Source organism: Carlito syrichta, unplaced genomic scaffold (genome assembly GCF_000164805.1).
Source record: "Carlito syrichta isolate Samal-C Ts95f unplaced genomic scaffold, Tarsius_syrichta-2.0.1 Scaffold307183, whole genome shotgun sequence".
In the NCBI taxonomy this organism is placed as follows: domain Eukaryota; kingdom Metazoa; phylum Chordata; class Mammalia; order Primates; family Tarsiidae; genus Carlito; species Carlito syrichta.
In genome coordinates this window covers 38,181-47,523 of record NW_007251279.1, presented here as the reverse complement: position 1 = coordinate 47,523, position 9,343 = coordinate 38,181, and the positions used below count along the sequence as shown (strand labels likewise).

Below are 9,343 nucleotides of genomic sequence, written 5' to 3'. Positions count from 1 at the left end.
ACGCTGCCGGCCACCGCAGCCTCAACCTGCTGGGCTCCGGCGATCCTTCCACCTCAGCCTTCCGAGTAGCCGGAATTACAGGCATGCTCTACCACGCCTGGCTGATTTTGTGATTTTATTGTTGAGATGAGGTCTCGCTGCCCAGGCGGGTCTCGAACCCGCAGGCTCAGGCAATCCACTCACCTCAGCCTCCCAAAGGCGCGGGATTACAGGCTGAGCCACCAAGCCCGGCTTATTTAAATTTTAAAAAAAATGAGTAAGCAAAGGAAAAGAAAGAAATGGTTGAATCAGGACTCAGACCTAAGAAGCCTGAAACTCAGACATTTATTAAATGTCTGCTATATACCAGCTGGTGACGTTTATAAACATTTAGCCTTTAAGACACCCTGGCAAGATGAGTCTCTGGGGAAACGTAAGGGAACTGAGGCCTAGAGTGGAACAAGAGATGGTGAGCCTGGCACTGGGTCCTGGAGCTGACTGCAGAGTGGGCCACTGGTGGTGGGGAGGTCGCTCGCAGGGGCGTTGGAAGGACCTGAGCCGGACGTGTGGCCAGGGCCAGCCTGGTGGGACTCTGGGGGCTGCAAAGAGGCCAGCCCCGCCCTGCCAGCCTCTCTCACTTCCTCCTCTTCCCACGGCCCAGATCCGCTTCATCCTAATCCAGAACCGGGCCGGCAAGACACGCCTGGCCAAGTGGTACATGCAGTTTGATGATGACGAGAAACAGAAGCTGATCGAGGAGGTGCATGCTGTGGTCACCGTCCGAGATGCCAAACACACCAACTTTGTGGAGGTGACGCCCCCGCCCACCTGCTCCCTCGTCACCTCCTTCCCCACTTCCCACCCAACCTTCCATTGCCATCATCCTTCAGACCCTTCCCCGTGCCTCATTCATTCTTTCAACACGCTTTTAGCTTGCTTGCTTTTTTTGTACTTTTATTTTTATTTATTTATTTTCTATTTTTTTGAGTTGGAGTCTCACTCTGTCACCCAGATTGGAGTGCAGTGGCACGCTCATGGCCACCCCAGCGTCGACCGGCAGGGCTCTGGCGATCCTTCCACCTCAGCCTTCCAAGTAGCCGGAGTCACGTGCCACCATGCCCGGCTAATTTTTGATTTATTGAAGAGACAAGGTCTCGCCAAGTTGCCCAGGCGGGTCTCGAACCCATGGGCTCAGGCAGTCCTTTCACCTCGGCCTCTCAAAATGCTGGGATTGCAAGCTTGAGCCACTGTGCCCAGCCTGTACTTTTATTTTTTATTTTTCTGAGTTGGAGTCTCACTCTGTCGCCCAGACTGGAGTGCAGTGGCCGCTCCCGGCCACCGCAGCCTTGACCTGCTGGGCTCCAGCAATCCTTCTGCCTCAGCCTTCCCAGTAGCTGGAACTACAGGCGCGTGCTACCACACCCGGCTGATTTTTGATTTATTGTAGAGATGAGGTCTCGCCAAGTTGCCCAGGCGGGTCTCGAACCCATGGGCTCAGGCAGTCCTTTCACCTCGGCCTCTCAAAATGCTGGGATTGCAAGCTTGAGCCACTGTGCCCAGCCTGTACTTTTATTTTTTATTTTTCTGAGTTGGAGTCTCACTCTGTCGCCCAGACTGGAGTGCAGTGGCCGCTCCCGGCCACCGCAGCCTTGACCTGCTGGGCTCCAGCAATCCTTCTGCCTCAGCCTTCCCAGTAGCTGGAACTACAGGCGCGTGCTACCACACCCGGCTGATTTTTGATTTATTGTAGAGATGAGGTCTCGCCAAGTTGCCCAGGCGGGTCTCGAACCCATGGGCTCAGGCAGTCCTTTCACCTCGGCCTCTCAAAATGCTGGGATTGCAAGCTTGAGCCACTGTGCCCAGCCTGTACTTTTATTTTTTATTTTTCTGAGTTGGAGTCTCACTCTGTCGCCCAGACTGGAGTGCAGTGGCCGCTCCCGGCCACCGCAGCCTTGACCTGCTGGGCTCCAGCAATCCTTCTGCCTCAGCCTTCCCAGTAGCTGGAACTACAGGCGCGTGCTACCACACCCGGCTGATTTTTGATTTATTGTAGAGATGAGGTCTCGCCAAGTTGCCCAGGCGGGTCTCGAACCCATGGGCTCAGGCAGTCCTTTCACCTCGGCCTCTCAAAATGCTGGGATTGCAAGCTTGAGCCACTGTGCCCAGCCTGTACTTTTATTTTTTATTTTTCTGAGTTGGAGTCTCACTCTGTCGCCCAGACTGGAGTGCAGTGGCCGCTCCCGGCCACCGCAGCCTTGACCTGCTGGGCTCCAGCAATCCTTCTGCCTCAGCCTTCCCAGTAGCTGGAACTACAGGCGCGTGCTACCACACCCGGCTGATTTTTGATTTATTGTAGAGATGAGGTCTCGCCAAGTTGCCCAGGCGGGTCTCGAACCCATGGGCTCAGGCAGTCCTTTCACCTCGGCCTCTCAAAATGCTGGGATTGCAAGCTTGAGCCACTGTGCCCAGCCTGTACTTTTATTTTTTATTTTTCTGAGTTGGAGTCTCACTCTGTCGCCCAGACTGGAGTGCAGTGGCCGCTCCCGGCCACCGCAGCCTTGACCTGCTGGGCTCCAGCAATCCTTCTGCCTCAGCCTTCCCAGTAGCTGGAACTACAGGCGCGTGCTACCACACCCGGCTGATTTTTGATTTATTGTAGAGATGAGGTCTCGCCAAGTTGCCCAGGCAGGTCTCGAACCCGCGGTTCAGGCAATCCATTCACCTTGGCCTCCCAAAGTGCTGAGATTACAGGCTGAGCCACCGAGCCTGGCCTGTACTTTTATTTTTTATTAAATTTTTTTTTTCTAAAGATGAGGTCTTTCTGTGTTGCCCTGGCTGGTCTCAAACTCCTGGGCTCAAGCGATCCGCCCACCTCAGCCTCCCAAAGTGCTGGGATTATAGGTGTGAACCACTGTGCCTGACCTTTTTTTGTACTTTTCATTGTAAAATTCACAAACATACAGGGTAGTACAAGAGAAAAATAGATTGAAGATTCACGTATCCTCTACCCAAATTTAGTCAGTATTAATATTAATATTTTGTCTTTTTGCTCTATCTGATATTATTATTATTTTTTTTTTGCCAGAGAATTTTTTCAGGTGCTATTTTATTTTATTTTATTTATTTATTTTTGAGTTGGAGTCTCACTCTGTCACCCAGACTGGAGCCCAGCCTCGACCTGCTGGGCTCCAGTGATCCTTCTGCCTCAGCCTTCCAAGCAGCCGGAACTACAGGCGCCCGAATAATTTTTTATTTATTGTAGAGATGAGGTCTCGCCAAGTTGCCCAGGCGGGTCGCGAACCCTCGGGCTCAGGCAATCCACTCACCTCGGCTTCCCAAAGGTGCGGGATTACAGGCTGAGCCACCGAGCCCGGCTTCAGGTGCCATTTTAAAACTTCCTATAGAAATGTTCAAATGATTGGGTGTGGTGGCTCAAGCAATTCTCCCACCTCAGCCTCCCAAGTAGCTGGGACTACAGGCATGCAACACCATGCTTGGCTAATTTTTCTATTTTTTGTAGAAACTGAGTCTTGCTATACTGCCTAGGCTGGTCGCGAACTCCTAGGCTCACGCAGTCCTCCTGCCTTGACCTCCCAAAGTGCTGGGATTACAGGCATGAGCCACCACGCCTAGCTGGGTCACTGCTAATTTTTTTTTTTTTTTTTTTAGTAGGGGTCTTACTTTTTTGCCCAGGCTAGAGTGCAGTGGCACCCTCACGGCCACCGCAGCCTTGACCTGCTGGGCCCAGGTGATCCTCCTGCCTCAGCCTTCCAGGTAGCTGGAACCATAGGTGTGTGCCACCATAGCCAACTAATTTTTTTATTTATTGTAGAGACGAGGTCTTGCCAAGTTGCCCAGGCTGGTCTTGAACCCCTGGACTCAGACAATCGTCTTTCTTCCACTTCCCAAGCCAATTGCTATTTCACTGCGCCTGGCCCAATCTTCAAAGCTAGGGAAAGGATCTTGTGTTGTTTTCTGTTGCTATGTTCTGGTTTCATTTAATATAGAAGTCTTCACCTCTTATTCCCATGACATTTACCTGTTCAAGAGACCAGAGTATTGTCCTGTAGAATTCAACAAATATTTTTTGAGGGCCTACTGGGTGCCAGACACTGTTCTAGGCACTAGGGATATGGTAGTGGCCGTACCAGACACAAGTCCCTACCCTCAGTGAGCTGGTGTTCTGGTCAGTGGGAGATCTTGTGTGTCTGTTGAGTGGTGATAAATGCCTGGGAGAAAACCAGCAGCTGTGAGCGGGCTGGAGCACTGGGGTGTTAGGGTGTGCATGCTGGATACTGGAGTGCAAGTTTAAATGGTTTGGTCAGGAATGCATGACTGAGAAGGTGACATTTGAGCCAAGACCTGAAAGAGTTGAGGGAATGAGGAGGTGATGTCTGAGGGAGGAACATTCCAAGCCAAGGGAACAGCTAGTGCAAAGGCCCCGAGGCAGGAATATACCTGAGGCATTCCAGGAATACAAGTCCAGTGAGTCTAAGGTGGAGGGAGCCAGGGAGGAGATGAGAGGGAAAGATCCCAGGGCACAGGGCTGAAGGGGCTTGGACTTCAGGGGGCTTGGACTCTTCCCCTCATTGAGGAGGATCCCAGGAAGCTTCTGAAGCAGAGGAGGCCATAGGCTGGCAGAGGCTTTAGTAAAGGAGCAAGCGCAGAAGCAGGGGGACTGTTTGGGAGGTGGCTGCGGGTCCAGGTGGGTGACTGGACAGGCTTGGAAGCCGTGGGCGTGGCCAGGTACATTTTGGGGGCGGAGCCAACCAGAGGGCAGAGGGCTGTGGGGAGTGTGAGGGACCATGGAACCCGAGTGGCAGCTAGATCTTGGGCTCAAGCCCCGAGCAGGACGGAGCTACCGTTTTTCTGAGCTGGTCGACCTTCGGGAAGAGCAGGTGGAGTGAAGATCCAGGCGCAGTGCTGGTGCTGGGACGGTCCCTCACGACGTGTGGTTCCTGTCCCAGCGGAGGGAGCTGCGAGTCAGGGCTCAGGGAGAGGGCCCGGCAGGATGTGGGAACAGGGAAGTTTCTGTATGCGGTGCGTGAGCAAAGCCGAGGAACTAATCAGGGACGAAGACAGACAGGAGCACCCAGAAGAGGCAGAGGGACCTCAGAAGATCTGGGTGTTGGCCAGGCACGTGGGAGCGCGTGCCTATAATGCCAGCACTTTGGAAGGCCAAGGCGGGAGGATGGCTTGAGCTCAGGAGTTTGAGCCTCGCCTGGGCAACAGAGTGAGACCTTTTCTCTACAGAAATAAGAAAAGCCAGATGTAGTGATCACCTGAACCCAGGAGTTCGAAGCTACGAGGAGCTGTGATCATACCACTGCTGATGGTTGGACTTTTTTTTTTTTTTTGAGTTGAGGGGGTCTCACTCCCCTGGTAAAAGTAGCCAGGTGTGGTGGCGTGCCCCTGTAGTCCCATCTACTCAGGAGGGTGAGGCAGGAGGATCACTTGAGCTCGGGAGTTCGAGGCTGCAGTGGGCCACAATTATGCTGCTGCACCTCAGTCGGAGTGACAGAGCAAGACCCCGTCTCCCCCGCCTGCCTCTCCCCCCCAAATGAGCTACAGGACAAGCTGAAAAAAATGAGTGAAATCCAAGGACTGATGCTGTTACTTGCAGTTGCCACCGGGTGGTGCCACACACACACATCCCAGACCTGCATCTGGGATTTTATTTTTATTTTTATTTTTTGAGTCAGAGTCTCACTCTGTCACCCAGGCTGGAGTGCAGTGGCTAGCTAATGGCCACCGCAGCCTTGACCTGCTGGACTCAGGTGATCCTTCCTTCTCAGCCTTCCAAGTAGCTGGAACTAGAGGCCTGGCATACTTGTGTATATTACACTTCAGTGAAGGCAGGCGACATTCAGTGAATGTTGGTTACCGTGGTGACCCCTGTGCTGCCCACAGTAGATGCTCAGGAAATGTTTGTAGAATGATTGCTTTATTTTATTTTATTTTTTTTGAGTTGGAGTCTCACTTTGTCATCCAGGCTGTCGCCGCAGCCTCAATCTGCTGGGCTCAGGTGATCCTTCCGCCTCAGCCTTTCAAGTAGCTGGAACTACAGGCGCGTGTGCTACCACACTTAGCTAATTTTTTATTTACTTTTATTATTTTATTTTTTACTTTTTGAGTTGGAGTCTCACTATGTCACCCAGACTAGTGTGCAGTGGCCACTCGCGGCCACCACAGCCTCAACCTGCTGGGCTCCGGCGATCCTTCCGCCTCAGCCTTCCAAGTAGCTGGAACTATAGGCGCGCGCTACCACACCCGGCTAATTTTTTTGATTTATTGTAGAGATGAGTTCTCGCCAAGTTGTCCAGGCGGGTCTCGAACTCGTGGGCTCAGGCAATCCACTCACCTCAGCCTCCCAAAGTGCGGGATTACAGGCTGAGCCACCGACCCCGGCTTAATTTTTGATTTATTGAGAGAGGCGGTCTCGCCAAGTTGCCCTGGCTGATCTTGAACCCGTAGGCTCAGGAAATCCACTTGTCTCGGCCTCCCAAAGTGCTGGGATTACAAACAGTCACTGAGCCTGGCCGCTTTATTTATTTACTTTTATTTACTTTTTATTTTGAGCTGAGGTCTCACTCTGTTGCCCAGGCTGGAATGCAGTGGCATGATCACAGCTCACCAGAGTTTCAACCTTCTGGGCTCAGGTGATCCTTCTGCCTCAGCCTCCTGAGTAGCTAGGTATACAGGCATGCACCTTCATGCCCAGTTAAATTTTTGGATTTATTGTAGACGAGGTCTTGCCAAGTTGCCGAGGCTGGTTTTGAACCCCTGGGCTCAGGCAATTCTCTCTCCTTGGCCTCCCAAAGTTCTGGGATTATAGGCCTGAGCCACTGCACCTGGCTGATTGAGTGACTGAATCTGACTGTCTCCAGAGGTGACAGAAAGTCACAAAAGGGAGTGGCAAGAGTGGGTGAATGCTTTTGAACACACTAGGTTCCCTCTTGGCCCTGGTCTTTGTCCAGGCTCTTCCCTCTACCTGAAACACTCTTGCCATCCTGCTGGTCTCAGCTGAGATGCCCTCTCCTCCAGGAAGCCCTTCCTGACTCCCAGGCCAGAGGTGTTTAGGTGCCTGCTCTGGGTTCTCACAATCCAGTCCTGCCCACTCTAGGGATGAGTCTCCTTCCACTGGACTGAGTCCCGGGAGGGCAGGGTCGGACCTATCTTGGACACTTCTGGGCCTCAGGGACTATGTGTGAAGGACTGGATGTTTGGGCCCCTTTCTGCCCGGTCCATAGGGTCCCAGGCACGCTCTCTCGCTGACGGCCTCTCTGCCCCACAGTTCCGGAACTTTAAGATCATTTACCGACGCTACGCTGGCCTCTACTTCTGCATCTGCGTGGACGTCAATGACAATAACCTGGCTTACCTGGAGGCCATTCACAACTTTGTGGAGGTGAGTGGGTGGCCCTGGTGGCCCATGAGCTCTGGGAACCCTCCCTGGTCCCTCCTGAGTCTTCCCCACGTGGCCAGACCACTGCCCATCTCTCCCACCTCACTGCTTATTTGTCTCTGCCTCTCCTTGCATCTGCCGGCCGGCTGCTGCAGTTGCTGTCTCCTTCTGTCTCTGCTGGTCCAGCTGTCTCCGCGCCTCTCTGTCCTGCCATCCTTTTTTGTCGTCACGTGATGATCTTCGCTCTTGTTTCTTTCTCTTTGTCTTTCTTACCATCTCCATCTCTGTCTCTCCCTCTCTGGATCTTTCTGTCTCTCTCTCCTCCTGCTTTCCTTGGTTTCTCTGTCTTTTTTACCTGCTCTTTGCAATGATCTTTGTTTCTGTCTCTTTCTGTGTATCCCTGTCTCTTGCCTTCACTGTCTCTCTCTGTCTCTCCTCTCCTCCCCTTGATCTCTCTGTCTTTTTTTGCCATCTTTTTCCTTCTTTTTTTTTTTTTTTTTGAGTCAGGGACTCACTCTGTTGCCCAGGCCGGAGGGCAGTGGCACGGATCACAGCTTACCACAGCCTCGACCTCTTGGGCTCAGGCGATCCTTCCAGACTAGAGGCGTGCGCCACCATACCCTGCTTATTTTTTGCTTTTTTGTAGGAAAAAGGTCTTGTTTTGTTGCCCAGCCTGGTCTTGAACTTCTGGCCTCAAGCAGTCCTCCCGCCTCAGCCTCCCAGGGTGCTGGGATGACAGGCCTGAGCCACCGTGCCCAGCAGCCATCTCTTCCTGCTGACCTCTGTTCCCATCTGTGTGTATGCGCCTCCCTCTCTCCCAGCCCCTCTTACCGTCCTTGTCTTCTTCTTCCGCCAGGTCTTAAACGAATATTTCCACAACGTCTGTGAACTGGACCTGGTATTCAACTTCTACAAGGTAGGCTCCTGAGGAAGAGGAGGGTGAATCAGGCGTGGGGGTGGGGATGGTGGCTGTGGCCCTGCAGCTGCCCAACACATCTGCTGGGGTTCCAGCCCTCGCCCCGGCCAGCATCCCGGGCCCCTTCTCACACCGGGGTCCCCTCGCCTCCCTCCCGCAGGTTTACACGGTCGTGGACGAGATGTTCCTGGCCGGCGAGATCCGTGAGACCAGCCAGACGAAGGTGCTCAAACAGCTGCTGATGCTGCAGTCCCTGGAGTGAGGCCCAGCCGGCCCCGCCTGCTCACTTCCCCCGCCAGGCCTGCTGCCCCCCCAGCAGCCCCGTCCCCAGCTCCCCAGGAGGAAGGGACCCAGCGGGGTCTGGGCCACAAGGGAGGAGACTGCACCCCACTGCCTCTGGGCCCCAGCTGTGGCGGAGGCTGCCGCGCATGTCCTGAGTCACCGTGCCGTTGTCGTGTGCTGCCGTGAGTGTGCGTGCGTGGAGTCCCCAATAAACCTGTGGTCCCTAGCCTTGCCTAGCCTTGCTGTCTCTGAGGCCCTGCCTGTCTCCCCTGGGAGCCACAGACATGCAGATGCCCTGCCCTCAGATTGTGCTGAGCAAAGTGAGAGCCTAGGTGCCCTTCAGACCTGCTTCTGCCCACAGAGGCCCTGAGACTGGAAAAGGTGGCAGGTTTCAATACCAAGTACTTGCTACTAAAACTATAATAAGCCAGGTGGGCCTATAATCTCAGCACTTTGGGAGGCAGAGGTAAGAGGACTGTCTGAGCCCACAGATTCGAGACCAGCCTGGGCAACTTGGCAAGACCTCGTCTCTACAATAGATCAAAAAATTAGCCGGACGTGGTGGTGTGTGCCTGTAGTTCTAGCTACTTGGAAGACTGAGGTGGAAGGATCACCTGAGCCCAGTAGATTGAGGCTACGGTGGCCATGAGCAGCGTGTCACTGCACTCCAGCCTGGGCGACAGAGTGAGACTCTAACTCAAAAAAATAATAATAATAAAGTAAAACGATAATACTCACGTAGTAGCTATATGTAGTAGCTC

The 9,343-nt window shown here is 53.4% G+C and overlaps 1 protein-coding gene across 1 annotated transcript; it reads left to right on the top strand.

Moving 5' to 3' along the window:
- Positions 1-445: 445 nt before the first annotated feature.
- Positions 446-8,810, top strand: AP2S1 (adaptor related protein complex 2 sigma 1 subunit). Its single transcript, XM_021715538.1, has 4 exons — positions 446-790; positions 7,274-7,387; positions 8,241-8,300; positions 8,461-8,810. The coding sequence occupies exons 1-4, from the start codon at positions 446-448 to the stop codon at positions 8,560-8,562; spliced, it is 621 nt and encodes a 206-aa protein (XP_021571213.1). The 3' UTR covers positions 8,563-8,810.
- The last annotated feature ends 533 nt before the right edge of the window (positions 8,811-9,343 follow it).

What these genes read in the sequence shown, in the direction of transcription:
- AP2S1 (XM_021715538.1), top strand. Translation starts at nt 446, where the DNA reads ATGGTGAGCCTGGCACTGGGTCCTGGAGCTGACTGCAGAGTGGGCCAC. An exon ending in AACACACCAACTTTGTGGAG is followed by an intron (nt 791 to 7,273) that starts GTGACGCCCCCG and finishes TCTGCCCCACAG; the next exon opens with TTCCGGAACTTTAAGATCAT. An exon ending in CCATTCACAACTTTGTGGAG is followed by an intron (nt 7,388 to 8,240) that starts GTGAGTGGGTGG and finishes TTCTTCCGCCAG; the next exon opens with GTCTTAAACGAATATTTCCA.